The 25,918-nt window shown below is 58.3% G+C and overlaps 3 protein-coding genes across 3 annotated transcripts; 1 reads left to right on the top strand and 2 right to left on the bottom strand.

Moving 5' to 3' along the window:
- Positions 1-90: 90 nt before the first annotated feature.
- On the bottom strand, positions 91-3,071 carry ATP5PB (ATP synthase peripheral stalk-membrane subunit b). The gene is made up of 7 exons (XM_038162511.1): positions 2,839-3,071; positions 2,695-2,737; positions 2,093-2,238; positions 1,451-1,614; positions 873-998; positions 559-738; positions 91-244 (listed from the first exon to the last, which is right to left on the bottom strand). Exons 1-7 carry the CDS (start codon positions 3,068-3,070, stop codon positions 173-175), a joined length of 963 nt encoding a protein of 320 aa, XP_038018439.1. The 5' UTR covers position 3,071; the 3' UTR covers positions 91-172.
- On the top strand, positions 3,050-8,274 carry WDR77 (WD repeat domain 77). The gene is made up of 10 exons (XM_038162510.1): positions 3,050-3,258; positions 3,374-3,559; positions 4,097-4,238; positions 4,310-4,359; positions 4,646-4,716; positions 5,075-5,129; positions 5,373-5,444; positions 5,531-5,639; positions 6,104-6,172; positions 6,483-8,274. The coding sequence occupies exons 1-10, from the start codon at positions 3,069-3,071 to the stop codon at positions 6,640-6,642; spliced, it is 1,104 nt and encodes a 367-aa protein (XP_038018438.1). The 5' UTR covers positions 3,050-3,068; the 3' UTR covers positions 6,643-8,274.
- Positions 8,275-9,502: 1,228 nt separating this feature from the next.
- Positions 9,503-25,168, bottom strand: C26H6orf132 (chromosome 26 C6orf132 homolog). Its single transcript, XM_038162721.1, has 5 exons — positions 24,102-25,168; positions 20,487-20,602; positions 16,332-16,407; positions 13,159-16,009; positions 9,503-12,756 (listed from the first exon to the last, which is right to left on the bottom strand). The coding sequence occupies exons 1-5, from the start codon at positions 24,250-24,252 to the stop codon at positions 12,654-12,656; spliced, it is 3,297 nt and encodes a 1,098-aa protein (XP_038018649.1). The 5' UTR covers positions 24,253-25,168; the 3' UTR covers positions 9,503-12,653.
- Positions 25,169-25,918: the final 750 nt, after the last annotated feature.

The raw sequence follows: 25,918 nt of genomic DNA, 5'->3' as shown, positions 1-25,918 counted from the left end.
CACACACCAGCTGTAGTGCTTGGTGTGACCATCCAGTGACTGCAGACACAGACAGGCAGGGACTGTTGCTAGTGAAAGACAGCAGAGGAGTTTTTTTGTCTGTTTAATGATATTTTAGAGTCATACAGTTTCCAGGAGGAGGTATTGGGACACGTCAGGGGGCTCAGACTGCTCACACAGCTGCGTGGGCACTCTTGGACAGCGCCTTCAGGTCCAGGATGCACTTGGCAATGCTCTCCTTCTGCTGCAAGAGACAGGAAACAGCCTTCAGGAGACATTTCAACAACAAAAGAGACATTTAAGTGAATTTTACATAAACCTCTTTAGACCTGTAAGTTACTGATTAAGAGAGATGCAATTATAGCTCATGAAGTCAAGAGATTCACATCCAGTAAAGCACAGATTTGTGAAATCCCAGAAGGTTTGGGTAGGAAGGGACCTCAAAGCTCATCCAGTCCCACCCCTGGCCAAGGTTACCCATCACCTCGTGAGCCAGGATCCCTGACAGCAAATCTCTGTGCAGGATAAAACGTAAAGCAGGTAAAACCCAGCAAGTACCTGCTGAGGTGTGATGCTCTGAATAACGCTCTTCTCCACCCACTGGATCATGTGGTCCTGCTCCTTCTGCCGCTTCAGGTTCTGCATGGCCACCTGGTAGTCCAGCCTCTTCTTCACCTCGTTGTACACCGTCAGCAGGCGCTCCCGGTAGTTGGTTTCCAGCAGCATTGCAATGTTGTTCTGCAACAGAGCAGCACACAGGAGGCTCAAGCCTGGCAGCAGACCACGGCGTGTGGCAGGAGTGCCAGGAGCCCAGCAGGGCAGGGTGTCCTGGCCCTGAGCAGCAGCAGCAGCAGCAGAGCAGCAGTGCTCACCCTCTTGGCGTCGAAGAGGTAACTGCGGCCCTCCGCCCTCCACTGCTCCTTCTTCTCCTCCTCGATGGCCGTCTGCAGCGTCTGGATGGCATCGTTCTTCATGGCCAAAGCTGTGGCCATCTTCTCCTGGAGGAAAGAAAGGACTCCACGCTTCAGGGTCAGAGGCAAGGAAACAAGTGATCTGCAGTTAACGCTGCCATGCTGCACTGAGCTGTGAGAAATGTCTGTGAGAGCTGCCCCGGGCCGGGGCTCAGGTTATGCCAGCAGAGGAGGGCTCACAAGCAGCCGTGCAATCCCAGACTGGTTTGGGCTGGAAGGAACTCAGATCCCGTCCCATCCCACCCCTGTCCCACACTGCCACTGTCCCAGGTGCTCCCAGCCCTGTCCAGCCTGGCCTTGGCACTGCCAGGGATCCAGGGGCAGCCCCAGCTGTGCCAGGGCTACCCAACCTGCCAGGAACAATTCCTCGTTCCCAGCATCCCATCCAGCCTGCCCTGTGGCAGTGGGAAGCCGTCTGCACTCTAACAAAACCCTTCCTTACGGACAGCTGCACAGTCAAACTGCAGCTCCCTCGTTACCTCGTTGAGTTTGTCAGCAAAGGCTGCCACGTCAGGCCCAAACTTCTTGATGGCATAAACGATGACTGTCAGTATGCAGGCAGCCGCTGCCGTCTCGTGGTTAACCACGTAGATCTCCTTGGAAAGGAGGTACAGCAGGAGGCCAGTGCCCAGCATGTAGGGCCCTGCAGGAGAAATAAAGCAGCACTACTTGCACGAAGCACAACAAGCATCAACAAACTCAAATGCCTGAGATGGAGCTGCTTTAAAGGCTCACAAGGTCAGGAAGAAGTGTTCTGTTTTACCAGGACAAAAAGCAGAGCCACAATTCCACCTGGGAAAGGTGCCACAAGGAACCCCACCACAAGTGGAAGCAGCTTGCACCTGACATGTGACCTGCTGCTTCTGCTCATTCAGAAACATGCAGGATTTAAGTTTTTTAAGGGCCAACAGGCAACTAAATCTTTCTATAGAACCAAGCTCACGGAATTCTTTCAACCATTAGGTGTCTAACTTTAGAGCCAGGAGTCCTGCAGTGGCTTGCTCTTTGCAACCTGCACATGCAAAATACTCATTTTCAGTAATATTTCACCTTTTCAGCAGCCAGAACTGGTGAACAGAACCACATGAACATAGCTAAAAATGGTAAAAGCCTATATTAACCTGTCACTCCTGTTTTAGGGTAGAGAAACTGGAAGAACTCCTCAGGGATCAAACCATGGCGAACTTCTCCTCCCTTCTCAGGCAGAGGTGGCACAGGAGCCAAACTCTGCTGAGTTGTGTGCAGTGGTCTTGTGGTGTGCAGCACCCTGTGAACAAGGAGAACATCTCAATTATGAGTCTTACTTAAAAACCAGAAAGAAACAGTCCCCCAAACCACCCTTAGATGAGGCTGAAGCACATTCCCAATTCAGTTAAGCAGTAACTGGTGAGTCCCGGGCACAGGGTGCCCCATCCCTGGCAGTGTCCAAGGCCAGGCTGGCCCTGCTCCAGCGGAAGGTGTCCCTGTCCCCACCGGCGGTGGAACTGGATGAGCTTGGAGGTCCTTCCCGTCCCAAACCGGCCCGTGATTCGAGGAAGGTGCCACTTGCTGGACACACCTCCCCTCAGGAAGGGGGTGGGACTAGATAACCTCCACAAGTTCCTTCACCGTCCCTGCTCCGTGCTCCCGCAACATCAACGAGAAAAACGCGAGACAAACCCCCAGAATAAGGCCGTTTAAGCCCAAATCCCGGCCGGTGTCCGAGGCGCTCCCCGGTACTCACCCCACGGCCACGGGCGGCGGCAGCGCCCTCAGCGCGGCGGGGGCTGAGGGGACAAGAGGGCAGAGAGCGCGTCAGGGCAGAGCTCGGCCGGCACCCCCCGCCCCACACCCGCTCCCCCCGAGCGGCGGCAGTGCCCGGGCTCACCGGCGCGCAGGACGAGGCGGGACAGCATGGCGGGGCCGTGAGGAGCGGCGGGGCCGTGAGGAGCGGCGGCGCCGAGCTCGTCCCGGTCGGTGACCGCCGCCGCCGGGCGCTGAGATGGCGGCGCGGCTCTCGCGAGAGCGCGGCGGGGGCGGGCGCGGGGCGGGCGCTCTCGCGAGAGGAGGCGGCGGCGGGAGACACGTGGGGGCGCCGCCGGCCCCGCCGCCGCCGCCATGGAGGAGCCGCCGCCGCTGCCCCGGCCCCAGCCCCCGGCGGCCCCGCCGCCCGCCCCGCCCGACGGCGCGGGCCCCGCCGCCTCGCCGGACGGGGAGCCCGCGGCCGAGGCCGCCGCCGAGTGGAACATCCCGCCCAACGCGCCCGCCTGCATGGAGCGGCACCTGGAGCGCGCGCACTACCGCGCAGGTAGCGGGGCGGCGGCGGCGCGGGGGGCGCGGCGGGCTCCGCTCCCGGGGCCGCTCCCGGGGCCGCTCCCGGGGCCGCGCCCCTCCCCGCGCCTCCCCTCGTGTCTCTCCCGCAGACGGGGCCCTGCTGCTGGGCGCCTCCGGGCTGAACGGGCGCTGCTGGACCGGCTCGCTGTGGGTGTTCGCCGAGCCCCGGCGCGCCCCCAGCGAGGGCTTCTGCACCGCCGGCGTGCAGACCGAGGCGGGGGTGGCCGACCTGTGCTGGCTGGCCGACAGGGGCATCCTGGTGGCCTCCGACTCCGGTAAGCGGTGGCGATGCCTCCATCCTTCCCTGGGGGTCCCCTCTGCTGGGCTGGGTGTGCCCCCAGGCCCCCCCCGAGGTGTGCGGCCCCTCCCCGCTCAGAGCTGGGTGTCCCTGTCACTCAGGTGGGTGTCCTTGTCACTCAGGTGGGTGTCCCTGCCACTCAGGTGGGTGTCCCTGTCACTCACTGAGGTGGGTGTCCCTGTCACTCAGGTCAGTGTCCTGTCACTCAGGTGGCTGTCCCTGCCACTCAGGTGGGTGTCCCGGCCACTCAGGTGGGTGTCCCTGTCACTCACTCAGGGTCAGTCCCTGTCAGTCACAGAGCTGGGTGTCCCTGCCACTCAGGTGGGTGTCCCTGTCACTCAGGTGGGTGTCCCTGTCAGTCACTGAGGTGGCTGTCCCTGTCACTGAGGTGGCTGTCCCTGTCACTGAGGTGGCTGTTCCTGTCACTGAGGTGGCTGTCCCTGTCACTCACTCAGGTCAGTGTCCTGTCACTGAGGTGGCTGTTACTGAGCTGGCTGTCCCCCTGCGTCCCCAGGTGCAGTGGAGCTGTGGGAGCTGGAGGAGGACGAGAGCCTCATCGTGAACAAGTTCTGTAAATACGAGCACGATGACATCGTGACCTCGGTGTCGGTGCTGGCCGGCAGCAGCCAGGCTGTCAGCGGGGGCAGGGATTGCTGGTGAGTGTGCCCAGCCTGGCAGCCCTGTGCCCGGGCTGTGCTGGGCGCTCACCGCTCGCTCTCGTCCACAGCGTGAAGGTCTGGGACATCCCGGAGCAAACGGTGCTGCACTCCTACAGAGGTGAGGGCCACGCACCCCTCTCTCCTTTTCATACTCCCCTCGACTTTGAGCCTTTCCCCCGGGCCCTTGTCGGGCTCCCTCGAGCTCAGGGCTGTCCAAGGACTGTGGCCATGCTTGGATTGGGCGGCTCATCGCTTTGGTAGGAGGCAGTTGGCTGCTGCTGAGCAGAAGTTATCCCGTGTCTGGGCATAACTGTTCAACTGCTGTGCCTCTGGAGGGCCTTGGGAACGTGTGGGGAAGTTGGGTGCAATCTTTGAGGCTCTTTATCCTTTTGTGCTTTTGGTAGCTCACTCCGATGCAGTGACATGTGTGGCTTCCTGTCCTGGTAAGGACACTGTGTTCCTGTCCTGTGCTGAGGTAAAGCTCACTCTGTTTTCTAAATCTACCCCCTTTAAAGTTAAAGGTTTAACTTTAGGTATTTACAGTTTAATGCACTCAGAATCCACATCTTGTGTTGCAACCTGCCTCCCTGTGTTATTGCAATGTTCCAGTCTGATAAATTTATGATCAGTTTGCCAAACTGATTCCTGCAGGTTTGTACCAAATTTTGGGAGCTCCTAGGTCTGTCCTGGGGATGACTGAAGGCTGCACTTGGTGTCAGCATCACTCTAACCCAGAGGAAAACACAGGGTCATTTTGCCTGTGAGTCAGCAGTGAACTGAATTTATGCCACGAGGAAATTGTAAAACTCTTCTCATTCCTTTTGGATTTCTAGGACAACAGAACTTTACTCTGGGACACCAGATGCCCCAAACCAGCTACCCGAATTGGTATGTCTCTGTGTGCAGTCGCTGCTTCTGCATGAGTGTGTTGGAAGAAATAAATTATTTTATGGCTGACTTATAACTCTGGATGTAGTGATGTGCCTGTTAAAACCTGAGGAGTTCTGACACTGTCACAGAAGTACAATAAGCTTAAAGCACTTGTCTTGCTGCAGTGGCAGTGCTAAGGGGGTAGATGAGGAATGTCTTTGCTGCCTCCTTCCACTCTCAGCCCGGTTTGTTCCCTCGCAGTTTGCAGTGCCTGTAATTACCTCCCTACCTCAGTCATGTGGCATCCACAGAAAAGTGACATCTTTGTCTTGGGTAAGAATCTGCGCTCCCGCCAGGCAAACCCAGGTGGCTGCGAGCACGGGACAGGTTTTCTGTAACTCAGTGCCCCTCTCTCCCAGGTGATGAAAGTGGAACAGTTGCACTGGTGGACACAAAGAATCCTGACTCTGCCCTCAGCGCTGCCGTGCACACCCGAGGCATCACAGGCTTTGCTTTCTCTGCACACAGGTACTGGGTGACTCTGGCACACAGCGTGGCACTGCCTCCCTCAAAAGCCTTAGTTATTCTTGAGTAAAACCTGTGAGAGTGCCAGTCTTGGTCTTCTCATCAAGGAGACTGTAGTGGAGAGCAGAGTAATCCAAGCAACGTCTCACTTCTGACGTGTGACTGTCCATAAGAATCCTGCAGCTCCAGAATTACTGACCCACACACTGTGGGGACTTTTCTAATTACAGTTCACCTCTGATTAAAGAAGGAGCACTTGTTTTCAGACTCTAATTGGGTATTCCCACTCAGTGTACTGGCACCCTGCCACATGCTGATGGGAACATTTCTGTAAGATTTTTGTGAGTTCATTTGCTGAACCTGGGTCTGGATCACTAAGAATCCTGCTGTTCACAGGGTGAATCACAAGTTAATCCCTAAAAATTGTAGTATTTGCTTGTTCTAACTGTGCTCTCATCTCCCTCTAGTTCACCCTTACTGGCTTCCATCAGTGAAGACTGTTCAGTTGCTGTTCTTGACTCAGACCTCTCAGAGGTGTAAGTACAGACAGAATACTCACTGCTGTTGTCTTCTCGAGTTAATTATTAATACACAGGATGGTTTGGGGTGGAAGGGACCTTAAAGATCATTCATCCCACCCTCTGCCACAGGCAGGACACCTTCCAGTGTCCCAGGGTGCTCCAAGCCCCGTCCAGCTTGGCCTTGGACACTTCCAGGGCTGGGGCAGCCACAGGAGGGGCAAATGCTCCTAAACAGAGGAGCATCATCCTGACAGCCCAGCAGTTAGGGATTGCACAAGCCCACGTCCTCTCTGATGATGGCTGATGGAGTGTTGGTGTTTTCCAGGTTCAGAAACCATTCTCATCGAGACTTTGTAAAAGGCTTGTCCTGGTCTCCTTCAGACGATGCCTTGCTCACTACAGTTGGATGGGATCATCAGGTTTTACATCACACTGTCCCCCTACCAGCTGGTGAAGCTTCTGGAATCAACTGTGTAAAAGAATAGTTTTATAAACTCGTGGTCCAAGTTCCTTGCTGGCATCACTTTGATTCTGCTGAAGTCGCAGGTGTGTGAGCTGGAGTGGGGTCTGTTGTCTGCCTCCAAGCTTGTGGCTGAGAAGGTTCCTGTAGTAATTTTGAATTAGGTGTAAGTTAGTTACAAACCAAGCTTTACCCTCTCCTCGGGAGCAGCTCCTGTAATAAAAGACTTTGGTTTTACTGAGAAAAAAATTGACTTCAGGCACAGAGGAGACTTGGAGAGACAGGGAATTAGGTGTAATGAAAAAAGAAATAAAGTCAAAAAGACTTGATTCTTTCCTCAGTTCTCCAGACTACCCATGGAATTCATAAAGCTTCTGGGGGAGGCTAGCAACACGCCTTGCTGGGTAGATGTGAGAGCCTCACCCTGAGCAAAGTTCTTTGCTCTGTAAATCAGGTGGAATGAAAAGACTTGTTGGGATCCAGGGGCTAGAAGGGTTCCAGGGTTGTCCTTAAAGCAGCACGTGGTTGGTGGAGAGGATTCAGTAGCAGTGTGGAGCCTCTGCTGAGCACTGCTTGTGCCCCGGTGTAGTATGTAGGAAAACATTCCAGTGTTTGGTGTCAGCATGTCAAGAGAGGATCCCAGCTGGAGCCCTGCAGCTCAGCCCCTCTGGGATGGTGCTGGAATCCTGGCGAGCCAGGGGGCACTGGCAGGGCTGGCAGCAGGAGGGAGCAGGTGCTGTGCTCTTTGGCACCACGGTTCATCTCCTCTGTGCCGAAGGCAACTCAAGGATAAGACCTGTGAACAGAAGGTTTATGTGGGGGAAAAACTGGACTGAGGACTTCAGCTGTCATTTGCTTGCTCCTGTGCCAGCCTCTGCTTAGTGATAGCCCAGATCCATGCACTCGTGACAAGTGACCTCCTGTGCTGGCACTGAGGGGACAGGACACTGCCCGACCCCCAGGCCAGGCTGCACAGCACCCAGAGAGGTGTTTTTGTCAAATACCACACACCTTTCTAGCTCAGCTGTTTACCTGGAGAACGTCACTGCTCTGCATGCATTGCTCTGCTCTAGGTATGGCTTGGTCTGGCCTGCTATTTCCTGGACAGAATAAGGCAAGTCCTGGCTGATGAAGCAAAACTACCACTGAAATGATGTTACCCCTGGTTCTTTAGCATGACGGCAGCACTTCAGTGTACACTGCTTCCAGTTTTTATCTCTGCATACACATAGGTTTAGGTGTGCAAAGCCCACAGTTAATTTTTAGGCAGACTAAGCTTTCCCAGGCTCTGTACTCCTCTCATACTCTTTGTAAACCTCACTTGCTGCTTTTTAAATTCCCGTGTCATACAGGTGTTCACAACAGCTTCTTGTTCTAGAGCAGTGTATGACAAGAAACGGTAAATGATGATAAAAACTGACACATCTCCTCAGAAATACCCCTTGAACCACATAGTCCCCTCTCGGGGACCCGTGATGCTATACTGGAACAGGTCTTGTGCTGGTTCTGAACGAGTTGTCTTGGAAGATGGTTTTCATTTGTAACTGGGTTTAGCTTTCACTGGGCCACTTCTGTAGCACTGAAGAGCCAGCTGAGATCATCCACACAGTTCAAGTTGTGATTGCAGTCCCTGATATTAAAACTGTTCTTAAATAAATGTTCACCGTCTTCCTGTTCAATGCCAGGGTCCTGCAGTTCCTCAGCACTGCTGCAAGGCAGGCTCTGGCTCCTGCTGCTGTTCAGGACGTTTTTCTCGCCAGAACTCTGAACTTGGGGTTCCAACATGCACAGCTAAAAATAAAAAGTTCAAATGTCAGGCATTAAACCCCAGGTTCCTCACATTGCCACACCTGAGCAGAACACAGCAGTCCGTGGCAAAAGACTCAGGGTGGGTGCTGAAGCCTGTAGGGAGAGCAGGTCATTGGTGATACATTAACTCTTCTTCACAATTAAAAACCAAACAAGCCTCGGTGCTTCGGCATCTGGCAGGTGTTTGTGGTGCCACAGGATGGCAGCAGCTGCCCTTGACAAGGGCGAGGCAGCACGGCCTGAAGGAGATCTGCTTTCGGGGTGTCTCGCACTTGCACTCGGGGTTTTTCCCTCTCCTCAGAGAAGCAGAGGAGCAGCTCAGGAGCCCCTGCTGAGGCGCAGCCCGGCTCAGAGCTGCTGCACCGGTGCTGGCAAGGCTGCACTGAAGGCACAGGGACAGCAGCAGTCCCAGTCAGTCCCGCCTGGCTCTGCAGCTCCCTGCTGAGGAGTGCAGGGATGCTGCGGGGTTTGTGGCTTGCTCAGCTGTCCCTGCACCACACGCCACTTGGGGACAGCCACTGTGGCTCCAGGGAAGCTCCGAGGCACGCATGGCACCCCTTCCCTCCCTCACACAGAGCCTGCTTCTGTGGCCAGAGCTGGCTGAAGGAGATGAGGATGCAAATCAGTTTATTGTGAGTGCAGAGGAGCAGCCACGCTGCAGACCAGCCTTTTATGCTGCTGCCTGCATTGCTCACACCGTGCTTGCAGTTTTGGGCACAGTGTTCCAGTTGGGACTTGCAGCAGGTGGGAGAGTTTCTCCCTGCTGAACAGCTCCAGCCCAAGCACTATTTACAGGAGCTGCTGCTCTGCCGGCCTGCCCAGCCCGCTGGGCGTGAGTGACAGAGCTCCTGGGGCTCAGCTGCCCCTTCCTGCCCTGCCTGGGCTTCTGAAAACGCTGAAATGGCCACAGGCCTTGGGTCAGCCCCTCAGAGAAACTGGACCAAGGCCTGGGGAAGCTGAAATTCAAACCCTGGCTGAGCTACCTTCTCCCATCCTTTCAGGGACGTGCAAACTTCCCAATCCTCCAGCAGACAGACCATGCAAGCAGCACTAAAAAAGTCAGACCACACATGTAATAAAACATCAGAAATATTTAATGCAAGAAGGTTGGTGTTCAATGGCACTCATAAATAAGAGACTTTGTTCAATACTTTACAGCTAAAGCTCTGTTTCACTCCCCTAGCAGGAACTTGTGAGGAAGAGGCAGCTGCAGGGGATAATTTCAGTTGTATCACGACTTGAATCACCACACTGCATCAGAGAGGGTGAAGTGAGAATAATTCCACACTCGGGCTTCAGGATTGCTCTCAGCGCTGGGCTGAGGCAGGTGCTTTGCTCCATTAACACCCCTAAGCTTTGTTTCTTACTCTGTTGCTAAATTTCTGTAGTGGAAGAGCTGGGAGGAGCAGGACCAGGCGTGCAGGGACAGTTTATCCAGCAGCTGACAGAGCTCCTGCCCCAGCAAGAGGGGCCTGTCCCCACCCCTGCAGCCTCGCTCCTGAGAGATCTCACTCTGGCCCCAGGTGCTTGGGCTGCCAGCAGCTCTGACAGAGCTCCCTTTGTCACAACGGCCCCAGAATCAATGGCGAGTTGTTCCTGAAATACCAGAATTTGCTGAATGCATTCAAAAGAAGCAGGGATAGTCCAAAGTGAAGAATAGAAGAGTCCCACTGCTGAAAACCTGCATGCCAACCAGTCCTACAAGTGGGGGCAGAGTCCAGCCTGATTCAGTGACAGCTCAGTCCCCTGTGCAGTCCCTGAATGGTGTTCTTGAGTCAAGAGTGGCTATTTTATAAAGCTGACTTCTGTTATCACACTTCTAATACTAAATGGAAGCAATTATGTCTGCTAGAAATGAGACACGCCGTGGTGGCTAAGACCATGTGTCACCTACATGTGACTTGTGTGTCTGGGTGAAGCAGGAAATGTGACATTTGAAGCAGGTACCAACATTGGAGTGTCACATTTTTCTCTAAAAAGAAAAAAAACCCAAAACCCTTGTGTTGGGGAAATTGCAATTTGGAAGAATTCTTGAGGTGGAACATGGCACACATACCCCCCTGCCCTCCCCACTTCTGGGCAAAGTCACTATCAAAAGCTGAAATTGCCCACCCAGCCTTAAAATTGTTTCTGAGAGCTCATTTGCAAATATAGCTTATTATTTTGGAAAAAAAAAAAGTATCAGGAAGAAAAAACCATTAAGTTGCAACATTATCAAAGAGACTTCTTTGTTTGCTTTCAAGTTAAACTGGTGAAACTTCATCCAATACCAAATCATGACCCTGAAGCCCCTCAAGGAGGATTTACTTCTACAGATGAACAAGAATGCTCAAGATGCTCCTTGCACTGAGAAAATTCCATGTTTTGGGGCAGGTGGTATGACACTTGGCACACTTAAATGTCCTTATAGTTACTCCATAGTCACTTTTCTCCATAAATATTTTTTTAAAACCAACACCCAGATATTAAAAGCCTATTATTTTAATATTGGCTGGGGTGAGCAATGGAAATCTTCTAAGGCACTGTGACTTGCTGGCATAAAATGCCCTTTGAATTAGCTATTAGACTGATTATTGTATTTGCATTTCCATTTTATTCACAGCAAAGTGAAGTTCTTTAAAGTGAAGTACTTTAAAGCTGCTGCAATATCTGAAAGGGCTGTTCAATTATTAGGTAAAGCTGGAAATAACACAAAACACAGAAAGCCAATGACGTGACTCGAATATCAAGATAACTTTTGAGAATTCCACTGTGAAGGAAAATTTATCCCTGATTTTGAGCTGAATTGTAAAGCAAGATCTGCTTGCAGGCCACATCCAGGTGTGTGCCAGGCAGGGTAAGCTGGAGTGGAACCAGTGGTATTTATAGCATTGAAAATAGAAAGTGCTTTCCACAAAAACAGACTCATGTCTCAAAGTGCTTTCAGTTTATCAGTGACAAGAAAAAATTCTCTACAAGTTTTTACAGTTATCTTACAGTGATTTTCAGCAGGTTCACCTAGGAGGAAGAGTCTCTGGTTCTAGTTTCAGGAAGCTGGCTATTCACAACTCAGGTCAGCTGTGCTGAGAGCCCGCTGGAAGCTGGACCCCTCCTTAAGGCTCCCCACAGCCCCCAGCCCTGCCCAGGCAGCAGCAGCTGCTCGGGGGCACCGGGGGAAGCAGGGGCAGGGCTGCACCTGCAGCACCTGGAAAAGCACCGAGGGAAGCAGCAGCAGGCAGCTCCCGTCGGGTGTCCCTGCAGACACCCCCAGCGCAGTCACACTGCCACGGAGCTTCCCGGTCCCCAGATGGGACACGGGGGAGCCAAGTCTCAGTGGAACGGCTAATCAGGACACTTTGGGGGGCACAACGGGGTGTGAGGTGGCCAGAGAGCCCTCGGGGAGAGCACCAGCAGCACAGCACCACAGCCAGTCGCTGGCACCCACCAGCCCAAGGAAAAGGAGTGCTCCCTGTCCTGCATCTCCAAAGTGCTTTACAGCCTTCCAGCCAGGCCTCACAGCCTCCTTCCACGAGGAATAATTACCAACAGAAACATTTACAGTGACCAAAGGCACAGCAAAGCAGGGCCCCTGCTCCCAAAGCTGCTCCTGGAGAAGGGGTCAGCGCCCAGCTCGGCAGGACAGGCACTGGCTGCTCAGAGCTGGGTTTAAGGCAGAATTCATTTGCTCCAAAGTCTTAAGGACAGAAAGGTCAGGATCAAGGCATCCTAAACTCTCCTCCTATCCCACTGGCCTCACATTCTTACTTCGATCCCTGACATTTAGCTACGCATGCTTTGCCTCCATTGTGCACATCTGTCAGTTGGTTTCTCCCTGCTCCCAAACATGCTGGAGCGAAACCAATTGAAAAACAAACTGAAATCAACCCTTCCAGTGGTGATGCTCTTCAAAGAGAGCTGAGGATGCTCTTTGGCTTTCCTAGACAGCCTGTCAGGCTGCAATTCTGGAAATAACCCAGGAGGGAAAACGGGAAAAAGGGAAACCACATTTGCTCACGTAACCAGGCAGTGGCCTGCCCTCCTCCGCAGTAACTACTCTCCATGGCAGTCTTTTGAGAAAAGTCCAGTCGCGGGCTCGTTCCCCACCTTCTCCGGCAGCAGTTTCAAGCAAGTGCATTTTCAGGCTGGGCTGGGACCGTCCCTGGTGCCCGTGGAGAAGGAAAGGACCGGCCCAGGCACCTTCTCGCCCCTTCCCAGGCGGCTGCCGGCGGGGCAGCCCCGAGGTCTGGCCTACCGGTGGCTCTGGTAGGCGTAGGAGATGGGCTGGCGGGTGCCGGGCCGCACCGTGAAGGTGTTGGAGGGTCCCCCGTAGTGCGAGGAGCCGTGGGCAGGCCTGCGGGGAGAACAGAGGGGCAGTCACCCACAGCAAGGCCAGGCAAACCTTGGCATTCAGTCAGCAGCGGAGGGATGCCTTGCACTGCTTCGTGTCTCCCCTCAGTGAGGTGGGGGGGACGTGGGCACGGGGGTCACAGCTGGCACCAGGGAGGAGGGACGTGGGCACGGGGGTCACAGCTGGCACCAGGGAGGAGGGACGTGGGCACGGGGGTCACAGCTGGCACCAGGGAGGAGGGACGTGGGCACGGGGGTCACAGCTGGCAGCAGGGAGGAGCCAGGAACGGTCACTGCCCTCGGGCAGCAGCAGGAGCCAAGGGGCAGCGGCTTCTCTGGAGCCCCAGTGCTGCTCTGGGGCCAAGGGACACCGAGGACAGGCAGGGTGGGCTCAGGGGGCACGTACCTGCTGGCTGTCAGCACGCTGGCGGGCGAGAAGTCCCCGTTCTGCCCCTTGTACTTGGCCTCAGCCCCGGCGCCGCCGTAGGCCGTGGCTTTCCCAGCAGCGTCCGTGGACGCCCGCCTGCCCTGGGCGCTCGAGGGGCCGTTCCTGAGGCCGGGGCCCGGGCGGCGAGACCCCTCCCCGGGCGTGGAGCTGAACCCCCCGGGGCCGTAGGAGGAGAGGGTGGAGGAGAGGGTGCCCGAGGCGCGGGGGGCTGCGGCCGCCCGGGGGTAGGAGCTGTCGGGCTCCGGCATGTACAGGCGCTTCTTGATCAGCGGGCGTGGGTTGGGGCCGTGGCTGGGGAAGCTCGTGGAGCTGCTGTAATCCGGGTACTGCGGGGTGAAGTCGCCGTTCCTCCAGCTCTTCTCCAAGGGCGGCGGAGCCGCTGGCTCCTGGCTGCCCGCGTAGCTGCGGCTGTAGCCAGCCCACCTGAAATAGCGCGGCTCTCCGGAGCCCCGGCTGCTGTCGGGGACGCTGGGGCACTTGCGGTTCTCCTCCCGACTCGGGAGGGGACCCTCGTCCGCCTCGTTGCTGAATTCGGGGGGCGGGGGGATAATGCCGAAGTCCAGCGCCGCGTCCCCGTTCTCCTCCCCCCCGGGCGCTCCGGGCCGGGCCGGGCCGGGCTGGCTCGGCTGCCCCGAGTCCAGCAGGCCCCGCAGCAGGCTGGAGGCCGCGGCTCGCCGGGGCCCGGGGGGCTGCGCCTCGCCCGCCGCCCGCACGTCCCGGCCCTGCTCCGAGGAGCTGGAGAAGGAGGGGGGCTTGCTCCAGCCCGGCCCCGCTGGACTGGCCGCGGACGGCCGAGGCACCACGGTGAAGGAGCAGGGCTTGGACTCGTGGCGGAAGAAGCTGGTGGAGGTGGTGTCCGACGAGGCACTGCTGAGTCTCAGGGCTGGCTTCGCCCTCGGCGCGGCCGCCCCGTCCCCGGCCTGGCGGCCCCGCTGGGCACGCTGCCGGGCTGCCAGCAGCAGGGCCATGGGCGAGCCCCGCTCCACGCGCTCCCCCGTCACCGGGTGGATCAGCACCTCCTCCTGCCCCGCGCCCGAGATGGCCGGGGGGCTCCTGCCCGAGCTCCCGGGGCAGGGGGGCTCAGCTGAGCCCGGGGCAGGGGGCGGCTCGGCTGAGCTGGCCCCAGCCCGGTGCACTTTGTACTGGAAGACGGCCGAGCTGGGCTGGGGTGCCGGGCTCGGTGCTGGGGACACAGAGGCTGAGGAGGGGCTGGGAGCTGGGGGCTCCTCTGCCGGTCCCTGGGGTGGGTCTGGGGAACTCACGCTGCTGTTGAGGGACCCAGGAGCGGGGCTCTCGTCCTCTGTGACCTTGTCAGCAGCAGGAGCAGGATGGTCCTCGTGGTCTGTCTCATCCTTCTCCACAGCAGCCGCCGGGGCTGGGAGTGGGCTGGGGACCGGCTTTGGCACCACTGAGTCACTCGTGCCAGGGGGGCTCTTCCTCACGTCAGGGGGGCTCTTCCTCACCTGTGGGGTGCTGATGCCATTCTCCACACCCTGCTTCTGGCTGCTGAGCCCTGGGGCAGGTTTCCCCTCTTTCTTCAGGGACAGCACAGCCTCCAGCTCGTTCCTGATCGTCATCACGCTGCGGGGCTGTGTGTCAGGGTTGCTGTCTGGGGCGGTGACCGCAGTGCTGGGAGAGCCCCCACTGGTGCTGGGGGGGCTGCTGGGCGCCTCTTTCCTCTCGCTCTCCCCTCCCTTGCATAACCCCGTGTCCTTCCTGGCGAGCTGGGGCTCGCTGAGCCCTGGCTCACGGCTGCCAGCGCGGCCGGGACCGCTGTCCACGGGCTGGGGAGCGCCCGGCTTCTCCAGCGGCCTCTCCTCCCGGCGCGGGGAGCGCAGCAGGGCCGAGAGCTCGTCCCGCAGCTTGTTCAGGTTGTTGGCATCCTTCCAGTCATCCTCGCAGGTCGGGTAGTCGGGAGGAGGGAGATCCAGGTCGTTGGCAGTGAGGGGTTCAGATTTTGGAGGGGAGTCTCTCCCGGCTGTTTTCAGCTGGGGAATCTTCTCCCCCTTGGAGCCCGGCAGAGGGGACCGGCGGCCGGCGGGATTCGCCCCTTGGCTGAGCCCCGGGCCCGGCTTGGGGCTCAGTGGAGGGGGCACAGCCGGCTTCCCAAGGCCCTGTCTGAGCCCGGAGCTCCTCTGCTCGGCCTCTCCCGGCCGCGCCTTGCCGGCGGCTCTGATGGTGAAGCAGGGGGGCAGGGGCGGCCGGGCGTGAGGCTGCCTGGGGACGGGCTCCTGCCGCCCGGGCTGGCCCTCCTGCACCGGGATGGACGAGGAGCGCGCCGGGGCGGGCGGCGGCACCTTGAACGACCTGGGGAAGGTGAGGTGGGGCTCAGGCTTGGGCTGCAGGCTCTCCTTGGGGCTGGGGGCCGCGGGCGCCCCGGCCTCGGCAGCGCAGAGCGGCCCCTCGGCATCCGCCTGCCTCGTGTTCAGCACCGTCTCGGATTTCCACTTGGACATGCCGGGCCCGAGGGGCGCGGGGTCCCGGGCGCCCGGCGGCGCTGGCGGGATGAAGTCTGGAGGAGCCGGAGTGCTGGGGGAGGACAGGGCAGAGGCGGGAGGCGGCGGCGCCGCCACGGCGGGAGGCGGTGGCACCATCTCGGGGGGCAGCGGCGGCGGCGGCGGCAGCGTTTCGGGGGGTGGAGGGACCGGCGAGGCCAGGGGGGGCGACACGGGCGCTGGAGGGGGTGGTGGGGGTACCGATGGCGGCGGGGGGATGTCTTCATCCAGGTCATCCCCATGGAGGGCCGGCGGGCGCAGGTCCCCCACCGAGCTGTACATCCGATGGTTGCCATTGAGCTGGGAGCCAGAGCCTGCAGGACAGCAGAGCACAGCGTGTGAGCGCCTCTCCACCACTGCTGAGCCAGCCTGGCCTGTGCCACTGGCCTGCCCGGCGAGCCAGCCCCTCGCCAGGCTTGTCTAAAACTTCCCCAACTTAACAGCCACTCTGCCTCACCCCTTAGGAATTAATTATTTTCAATGACTTCAAAAAAATAATTAATAGCAGACTCTATTTTAGCATGGAAATATATGAGCAGACTGTCTGCTCCAGAGCTGGGTGCACATGCACTTCCTGCCCCGAGGGCTCGGGGAGCACTCTGCGCTGGCCAGGACTCCACAGAGAACACCCCTTACCAAGAGCTGCCTTCTCCACAAAGTCTTCTGGCACCGACGGCGTTGGCACAGCCACCCCATGGGACTCTTGGGCGTTCTGCAAGAGTTGAGAAAACAGAGCTGTCAGTCTTACAGCCGGGGATCAGAGCAAAGGGCTGACAAGCAGCTGGTAATTTGTCCACACAAGCCCTGACGGGATCCAGGGCAGGGTCAGTGATGTGGAGGTCCCTGTGGGAGCTGCTGTTGACAGGGTTTGAGGGGATGAGCGAAGTCATCAAGGCTGCACAGGCCATGGACAGGACTCCCCTGTGGTCAGGAGCAAGGGCTGGAGAGCTATTCCACATCCCCCTCGGGGAATTCAGCTATTCCACATCCCCCTCGGGGAATTCAGCTATTCCACATCCCCCTCGGGGCTGCCCAGCAGCAGCACCAGCCCCTCACCGTCGATGTACCAGTGCACCGGGCGCTTTGGTGGGCACTTTGGTGGGCATTTCTCTGCAGCAAGCACTGCCACAGTCACCTGCACACAGACACACCTCCAGCTTTTGGGAAACTGGCACCAGCATATCTGAGCACTCTGGGGAAAGCTGCTCCTTGCGTGGTTTGTGTTTTGCTCGCAGTTGCTCCCTCCGGGCTGATGCCCTGAGCTCGGCAGTGCCTGTGGCTGGTACAGGACCGGCAGTTTGGCAGCCTGCACACCCGGGAGCACGCCTGCAGCGAGGGCACCCAGCGTGAGCCACTGGGGCAGCTGACTCACCTGGAGCCTGGGGGCTCTGCCAGCAGCAGAAAGCCTCTCCTGGCCCTGACTCACGGCCGGGGTGGCTCCGAGGGGCTGGGCTGGCTCCGGGACACACCTGGGCATACCTGGGCACGCCTCTGTGCAGGGCACAGCCGGGGTGAGCAGCGCGGCCGGGGGGTCTCACACCGGGGGATGCTCCGAGGGAGCGTCCGACGAGAGACACAGGCGGTCTCAGGGACACACGGTCCCATTGCCAGCCCCCACATCCACCCCGCTGCGTCCCGCTCACCCCAGGCAGCTGTTTGCGCCGCTAACAGCCCTTGACAAAGGAAATGTTATCCTGCCATCAGCCTGCGCCTCTCCCCGAGCCATTTCCTGCACACAAAAGCCTGGATAATGATTGAGCCCCTGCCCTTTGCCTTTCTCTGCCGTTATCGCCGCTTTTACATCAGATTGCTACGGGATTCCAAAGTCTCCCGGACCGAAGGTCGGTTGGATTTGTCCATCCAGCTCCATCCAGGCTCAGACAGCCCATCACAGCCACACACTGCCCTGCCTGCGAGCTCGGGAGCTGCTGGGGCACAGCTGATTCTACAGCAGCACCTGGGCTCCTGCGGAGGAGGCCTGGAACGCCCCAGCTTTGGCCAAAATAATGGGAAATGCACATATTTCACTTGCTACGTCCATCACCCTGCAGATGAGCGAAGATCCCCTATAAGCACAAGGGACTGAGCCAGTGACAGGTGACCCCGGAGTGAGGGAATTCCACCCCTGGGATTGCAGAGAGCACCAGACAACTCCGTGTGGTGGAGAAGCCAAGGGCTGCAAAGGCAGATCTGAACTCTACCTGAGAGCCAGAGGGAAGACAAAGGCCAAGAGAGGCGCTTCAAGAGCTGACAGTTGAATTGTCCAGAGCAACGAGACACCAAAATCACGAAGAACAAACCCGGCAGTTCCCATTTGCAATGGAAATCCAGTGCTGCAGGTTTGGGGAGCTGCTGTTTGCAGGCAAACAAAGCTGTCTGAGCTCTGCATCACCCGTCTGGAGGAGCACAAAGGGACTGGCAGGCAGGAGAGAGCCCCGCAGAGCTGGAGGACACAGCCTCCCCTTCACAGAGGAGCAGTAATTTTGGATGTGTCATTTGGAACTGGGCAAGCCTGTTCCTCACCCAAACCTTCTGTGGCAGCTGCCAGTGCTCAGCATCTCTCAAAAGCCACCCATCCCCGTCATGAGCCGGCTTCTAAAATGGAAAGCATCCCCAGCACGCTGCCAGTCTGCAGAGATGGTCGGGAAGATTGTTCCCGGTGTTTGCTCGGGGTGTGGCCAGCCCAGAAAACCTCCAGCTGATTCAGGGCAGGCTCTGGGTGCTGTGCCAGGAACCTGCATTTCCAGTTTGTGGTACCTGACTCAGATTGGTGCCTGCTGAGGATCCCGTGGGGGGAAGCTTTCACTGCAACCACCAGGAATCACTTTTCATCCCTGGAACAGAGTCGGACGTCCCCAGGGAGGGGAGCCTGCCTGTGCCCGTGGTCCCCAGCTCTCAGGAGCCCCCCCATCCAATGACCAAGGTTTGAGGCTGCCCCTTGCAAAAGCCACCCAAAATACAACTGCTGAGCACCCTGGGGTCTCAGGGAGGCCAAGAATTTCTCTGAATGTGAGGAGCTGCCCCCAAACTCCTGTTTTTGAGTGAGTTTGCTGCAGGAATCCATCCCCTGGGATGCCTGCAGTGCTGGGGGAGCGGGGGGAGCCCTCTCCTGCAGCCCCTGCTGGGGCTCCTGCGGGACAGCCAGGCTGGGGGAAGGAAGCTGCTCCGTGTGGGAAGAGCTGCCAGGTGCAGAGGCTCAGGAGCTGCGGGGCAGGGCGTGAGCATCCTCCTGACTCACTGGGAGCTGCTCGGTGGGTGGGGGGAAAGGGTTAAGGCAGGAGCTGCAGAACAGCCCCGCGCAGGTGTGTACCTGGGGCAGGTATGTGCGAGGCAGCAGAAGAGCCTGTGCCAGATCAAATCATGATCAAACCTCACCAAAAGCGTGCGAACACCCAACACACGCCGGTCCTCCAAAACTCTGCCTTTTCCTACTAATTCCTTCAGCTGGAGCTATTACTGGGAGGGGAAGCTGGGCTTGTGAGGGACCCTCAGAATGGAAGAAGAGCCCCAGGGCCACTGTGCCTGAGCGGGCAGCAGCAGCAGCAGGGGCTGGGTGACAGCCCTGAGGATTGTCCCAGGGCATTGCTGCTGTTGACCCCTCTGCCACTGCCACTCACAGAGATCTGCTCCTTGTCAGGACCCAGGGACTGAAGCATTTCCGTGTCTTCACTGCCCTGGGCTATCACTTCAGTTTAGCTACTGACCCTCCAGAGCTCTCGGAGCACCTGCTCTAGTGCAAGGGGTGGAACAAGATGAGCTCTAAGGTCCCCTCCAACCCAGGCCCTGGGAGCGTGTGGACGCTGAGCCCCTCTGTGCTCCTTGGGGGGTGAGAGCTCTGGGAAGTGCTGCATGGGGTTCCTCAGAGCCAGCCCCAAGCCAGCCTGGCTCCTGGACCTACAGCCACCCCCAGCCCTGTGCTCTGGCTGTTGTGGCCCTGCTGCTGCAGCACTGGTGGTTCTGCAGGGAATGGTTTTTCATACAGAGATTGAAAGGATTCACCCCGGCACAGCCACAGCATCAGCTCATCCTCTGCTGCAGCACTGCTGCTCCAGCAACTCGCCTGCTCCGGGACACATCCTGCCAGCAGCAGGCAGACACACTGCGCTGCGAGCCTGCTCCACCATCCCCGTGCTCAGCAATTACTCTGTAATTGAAAAAGCAGCCTGGCAGTGCTCACGCCTCTCCCCCAGTGCCTCCTCTGTGCCCCAGAGCAGCCTGAGCTCTGATCACCACCAATCCCTCACAGCCAGCCTCATTACAGAGGGGTTCTGCTTTCACTTCTGCTCCCCCTCGGCCCAGGGCTGAGAGCAGCAGCTCTGGTTCTGGGCACCCACTGCAGCCCAGCTCTGGTTCTGGGCACCCAGGGCAGCCCAGCTCTGGTTCTGGGCACCCACTGCAGCCCAGCTCTGGTTCTGGGGCACCCAGGGCAGCCCAGCTCTGGTTCTGGGGCACCCAGGGCAGCCCAGCTCTGGTTCTGGGCACCCAGGGCAGCCCAGCTCTGGTTCTGGGCACCCAGGGCAGCCCAGCTCTGGTTCTGGGGCACCCAGGGCAGCCCAGCTCTGGTTCTGGGGCACCCGTGCCAGCCCAGCTCTGGTTCAGGGCACCCAGGGCAGCCCAGCTCTGGTTCTGGGGCACCCAGGGCAGCCCAGCTCTGGTTCTGGGCACCCACTGCAGCCCAGCTCTGGTTCTGGGGCACCCAGGGCAGCCCAGCTCTGGTTCTGGGGCACCCAGGGCAGCCCAGCTCTGGTTCTGGGCACCCAGGGCAGCCCAGCTCTGGTTCTGGGCACTCACCAGGGGCAGGAAGGTCAGCAGCGGGCGGACCCTCGGGCGGGGTTTGAGCGTGGCTGTGCCGGAGTCCGTCACTGTCCCGAAGCGATTGTCACCGTAGTAGACCTCGATCACGTCACCTGGGGGGAGAGCACGCTGTTAGCGGCAGCACTGAGCTTGGGCGCTGCTGAAAACAGCACAGACACCCTGGCAGTTCAAAGAGAGCTGTGCAGAATTTGCCGCAGCAGCCCCAGGGGTGGGCAGAGCCCATCAGACCCTGAGGAAGACCTGGGTGTCCTGGAGGTGAGAGGAAGACAGGAGAGGAAGGTCCCCCGTGTGCAGGACAGGCACCCACAGCCCTGTCACACACCTGCAGGGCACAGAGAGCCTTCCCTGAGCTCTGCAGGAGGAACTGGAGCAGCTCGGAAGGAACAGGAGGCAATCCTGGCTGCTCTGAGCAGCCGGGGTTGAGCGGGAGGCAGCAGCAGAGCTGACCAGGAGCAGGGACAGCTCCTGCCCTCTCTGCGGGCACAGCACTGACGTCCCAGCCGGAGGGAATTCCAGGAGCTTCACAGCCCTGCAGCCTGCTTTGGGTGCCTGCCCTCGCAGTGGTGCCCTGGACGGGGGACAGCGGGGCAGGAAGTCACCGGGCCCTGCTGGGACAAGCAGGAGAAGCCGTCAGGAATTCCTGGTTCCCAGCCTTGTGCTTTCACCTCGAACCACACCTCTTGGGCTGGTTTATTTCTGACAGTGAATAAAGCTCATAAAATTAATTTAATTACGTTCTTTGTGTCTGATTAGCAGCATGAATTAACAAGCAGAAATACTGAAGCACGTAAACCCCACCTTGGCTGGAAGGAGATACACAAATAACTCGTAGCCAGGGAGACCGACATTAAAGAAAAACCGAGGGTTTCAGGAAGGAGGGGGAAGCAACAAAATGGCTCTGAATGAAGGGAAAGCTGCAGGAGTGTCCCCAACGACAGACTGTGACAGTGAGGAAAGCAGAAATCAGGAGGAAGCTCCCAGGGAAACAGCTTTACACCAAGCCTAGGAAAAAGAGGAGGGCAAATGGCTCAGGGTGCATCCCACAGGAGGAAAGCACTTGCATGAACACCTGGAATGGAGAACCCGACCACACCAGGGGCTGGGCATGAGGCAGCACAGCCTCTGCTGAGGGACTGGAGGCAGATGAATTCCACACGCCCTTCAAACACACCACAGAGCCCAGAAGCACGTCAGCTTCTCCCTTCTCCCACTCAGCAGCCCCAGGTTACCCTGGGACACCCCCAGGAGCATCTGCCCTGCTAGCACTGCCCCTCCAGGCAGCCACAGCTGCCCTCCCTCACACCAAACCTCTCCCAGTACGAGTGATTCTTTACACAAAGGACTTTTGCTGCAGCTTTCAAATCACCAACCAGCTGTGCTTCAGCCAGCCTGGTCCTACAAGCCTTTACCACCTCCTGCCTGGGAGGGGCCCACAAGCACTCAGGAGGAGCTGCTGGATCCCAGGGAGGACAGAGGTGCCAGCAAATTGCCTGGAAGTGTTCAAGGCCAGGGTGGATGGGGCTTGGAGCAGCCTGACCTAGTGGAAGGTGTCCCTGCCCACGACAGGGAGTGGAACGAGATGAGTTTTAAGGTCCCTTTCCACCCAAAGCACTCTGTGATTCTGTGATGATTAATTTTGTGGGTGACCCCGCATTCAGTGAGTAAGGAGCAGGAATTAAGGCCAAGGCAACAGGAGAGTTTGGACTCAGACAGCCTGAGCAGCAGCAGAGTAGTTCTGAGACTTGAAACGATGAGTTTTATATTTAACAGTCACTAGGTAAACCCAGTGAGAAACTGGATTAAAGATCACAAGGACTTTGATCCTAGATTACTAAGCATCGCTACCCTGAACGCTTTAATTAAAGGAAAATGAAGCGCTTGTAGTTGTGTTTTCTTTGCTAGATAAACAGGACTTGCCTGCTGGGAGCCCATCACCAGCAAGACCTGAGCTCTGCCAGCCTCCTTTCCTGGAAGGAGGCATCAGGAAATGCACCCTTGGAAGCTGTGGGAAGCAGCTGGCTCAAAGCTCTGGCCTTGCTTCGGCCACTTTTTGACATTCAGCCTGTCCTGGAGACATTTCTGTTTGCTCAGCCATGGGAAATTAAATAAACAATTTGCCACTCATGTAATGGAACTTCTTCCTCCCCGGGCGTTGCATCACCTGGAGGAGGTGCAGCAGGTTTGAGCCGGGGCACCCACAGCTCCCCGCAGCAGGAGGAGGCATCAGTCACTATATTCAGGAATCTCTGAGTCAGGGACATGCAAACCTACACCCATTGCACATTGCCTAACTCGTGTTTACTTTGTGTGAGAAACCAAGGTGGGGATCAGCAGGAGCAGGGGACTCCTCCAGGCACGGAGCCCTGCAGGAAACGGCCCAGAAACGGGGCCAGGGCTGGGGCAGGACGTGCTGTGCGTGGGTCTGGCTACAGCACAGCTGGCCCCTGGGCTGCTGGCCCCCTTGGGTTGCTAGCCCCAATATCTGGGCTGCTGGCCCCCCTGGGATGCTGTTCCCTTGGGCTGCTGGCCCCAAGACCCGGGCTGCTGGCCCCCCTGGGATGCTGTCCCCAAGATCCGGGATGCTGTCCCCCCTGGGATGCTGTCCCCAAGATCCGGGCTGCTGTCCCCCCTGGGATGCTGCCCCTCGGTGTCCCACTGCCACACTGCCACTGCACCCTGACGGAGCCCAGTTCCGGGCAGAAACGCCAGCAGGATGCTAAGGAGCGATTCACCAGCTGCTCCCTGGGCTCAGGTTTCGGGATTCCCGGCTCTTCCTCTGCAGCCTGACCCACACCTGAGCAGAAAGCTCTTCTACTGGCACTGCAGAACCACAGCCACGGAAATCAGGCTCCTAATAAGCAGACACAGCAACTCCTTTTCTTTTTTCTAATCCAAACCACATCAGAGAGAAGCTTGAATCCTCCTCAGATTTACGACAGTTAGAAATCAGCAATTTTCCTCCTGGGTTGCAGAGTTGCACGAAACTCCCTGTCACATTTTCATTTTATCTTGGTTTCAGCAGCTTGGCCTTTGGGGTGTAACCACCTCGCAGTTGCTTTCACAGACAATACTTCATCCTGCACAGCTCAGCAGGCAGCACTTCCACTTTTTTTAATCTTGGAAGAGTTTGTTGGGCTCTTACAGCCACCAAACTCCATCCACAAACTGCTATCTTCTATCTACCTGGCTCCATTACTATTAATTTGGCTCCCTCCTACATGAGCCTCCAGGGCACCGTATTGCAATTAAAACCACAAAGAAACACAAATAAATCCCGAGGAATATGCAACCCTCAGCTCCGTCCTCGCTCACAGCCCTGCGAGAAACAGGTTTATGAGTAAATAACCCCGACCCGGCAAGGCGCGGATCAAACATGGCGTGGGAAAGCGCGACGGGAAGCAATAAAACCCATTTTCATCCACTCCCCGGCCTCTTTCAGCCGAGTTTACCCCGCCGGGAGCGGCAGCCCCCGGACCCCGCGCTGCCCATCCCGGTGCCCCGAGCGCTCCCGGAGCCTCCCCGCGGCCCCGAGCCCAGCTCGCCCCTCTGCCCCGGGAGCGCCCGGCCGAGCGCGGCGCGGGGGACACTGACCGGTGCCACCCGCGCTGTCCGAGGTCACCTCCTGCGTGAAGATCCAGGGCGGGTTGGTGGCGAACAGGGACGCGGCGCTGGGGCTGGAGTGGCGCTTGCCGAAGAGGCGGCTGAAGGTGCCCTGCACCGAGTGCGGCTGGTGCTTCTTCATGCTGGCCTGGCCGAGCTGAGCCGAGCCGAGCCGGACCGAGCCGCGCCGGGCATCCCGCGGCAGCGGCGGGGACGGGCCCGAGCGGCTCCGTGCGGAGGGCGGGCACGGCCCCACCCCCGGGCCCGCCCTCCGCCAGGTGCCCCGCTCCACGGGAACCCGGCTCCGGGAGCACCGCGGCCACGGGAACCCCGCTCCGGGAACACCGCGGCCACGGGAACCCCGGCTCCGGGAGCACCGCGGCCACGGGAACCCCGGCTCCGGGAGCACCGCGGCCACGGGAACCCCGGCTCCGAGAGCCGCTGTGACCGGCGGGGACCGACCCGTGCGGCTGCGGGACACCCCGAAACCCCGGGACACCCCGAAATCCCGGGACACCCGAACCCCCGGGACACCCGAAACCCCCGGGACACCCGATCCCCCGGGACACCCCGAAACCCCGGGACACCCGAACCCCGGGACACCCCGAAACTCCGGGACACCCGAAAGCCCGGGACATCCGAACCCCCGGGACACCCCGAAAGCCTGGGACACCCGAACCCGGGAACACCCCTCTGTCCGAGCGCTCCCTGAGCTCCGAGAGCCCGGAGCGGTGCCCGGGCACCCAGTGGGTGAGGAGCCTTTCCCTCTTCTCCAGTTCCCGGAGTAGTGCCCGGGCACCCAGTGGGTGAGGAGCCTTTCCCTCTTCTCCAGTTCCAACCTCCCTGACTGGGCTGCCGCCGTTCCCGCAGCCCGAACCCCCAGGGCTCTGCCCTTCCTCTTCCTCCCGTGTTTCTCCGTCCCTTCACCGAGCCCCGGCTTCCCCGGCAAGGGCAGAAGCACCCGGGGCACCCGGGCTGCTCCGAGCCTCGGGGTGCTTTTGATGCACAGCCCCGAAGGCCATGGGACTGACCCCAAACCATTTCTAGTTTCGGGTATAAAAGCAAATTTCTAGCACTGGGAGCGATTTTTGGTGCTCTGCAAGTAAAAACTGAGAGTTAATGAGTAACATCGGCTGCCAATAAACACAGGGAATTCTGGAGAACTTTAAACCCAAAATAGTTGTCAAAACATTAACTCTGAAACACAGCTTCCAACTTCAGGTTAAGATCTTACACCTCTTTCTATCTCTACCAAGTTTTGAGAGTCAAAACAATACAGATTTCTTTTTTTCAGTGATAAATCTCACTCAATCGCTTTAAAATGATGCTTTTCTTGTGAAAAGCATCTTCTTTTTTGCTTTAAAGAGCAAATCAAAGCAACACATTAAGTCCCCTGTGAAGAATGAGAAATGAGCGCTGTTAGGATGCTGCAGAAGGGGAGTCTAATCGTGGCATGGGTATGAGGCAGCACTTAAAATGAATTACGAATGGGAAATGGGGAAGGAAAAGGAGAATTAAAATGTTAAAATTCGATTCCTCGGCTGTGGTGGGGGAGCTCTGACACTTTAGGGGTTTTCGGGGGATTTCAGCGGGGCTGCGGCTCCGTGGCTCGGGTGCCTCTCCCCGGCTGGGGCGGCTCCGTGCCCTGCAATCAGCGCCACTGCCCCGACAGTTATCTTAAACGGAAACGCCGCTGCAGGCTGACACACGGACAGACTGACGGACAGACGGCCGCCCCGGCACCCGGCAGGGACGGGCTGCAGCGGGCTGGGGGAGATGGAGGAATGAGAGAGCCCGGGCTGTACACA

The sequence above is a fragment of the Motacilla alba genome, chromosome 26 (genome assembly GCF_015832195.1).
Source record: "Motacilla alba alba isolate MOTALB_02 chromosome 26, Motacilla_alba_V1.0_pri, whole genome shotgun sequence".
NCBI classification, from domain to species: domain Eukaryota; kingdom Metazoa; phylum Chordata; class Aves; order Passeriformes; family Motacillidae; genus Motacilla; species Motacilla alba.
This window is presented reverse-complemented; position numbering and strand designations above follow the sequence as displayed.

Excerpts from the sequence above, each read along its gene's own strand:
- WDR77 (XM_038162510.1), top strand. The coding sequence starts at position 3,069 with ATGGAGGAGCCGCCGCCGCTGCCCCGGCCCCAGCCCCCGGCGGCCCCG. Across the intron at positions 3,259-3,373 it reads GCGCGCGCACTACCGCGCAG|ACGGGGCCCTGCTGCTGGGC; the intron begins GTAGCGGGGCGG and ends TCTCTCCCGCAG. Across the intron at positions 4,717-5,074 it reads TGTTCCTGTCCTGTGCTGAG|GACAACAGAACTTTACTCTG; the intron begins GTAAAGCTCACT and ends TTGGATTTCTAG.
- ATP5PB (XM_038162511.1), bottom strand. The coding sequence starts at position 3,070 with ATGGCGGCGGCGGCGGGGCCGGCGGCGCCCCCACGTGTCTCCCGCCGC. Across the intron at positions 2,738-2,838 it reads CCGCCTCGTCCTGCGCGCCG|CCCCCGCCGCGCTGAGGGCG; the intron begins GTGAGCCCGGGC and ends TTGTCCCCTCAG. Across the intron at positions 999-1,450 it reads TTGCTGACAAACTCAACGAG|GAGAAGATGGCCACAGCTTT; the intron begins GTAACGAGGGAG and ends TCTTTCCTCCAG.
- C26H6orf132 (XM_038162721.1), bottom strand. The coding sequence starts at position 24,252 with ATGAAGAAGCACCAGCCGCACTCGGTGCAGGGCACCTTCAGCCGCCTC. Across the intron at positions 20,603-24,101 it reads GGACAGCGCGGGTGGCACCG|GTGACGTGATCGAGGTCTAC; the intron begins GTCAGTGTCCCC and ends CTCTCCCCCCAG. Across the intron at positions 16,408-20,486 it reads TGCTGACCTTCCTGCCCCTG|AACGCCCAAGAGTCCCATGG; the intron begins GTGAGTGCCCAG and ends CAACTCTTGCAG.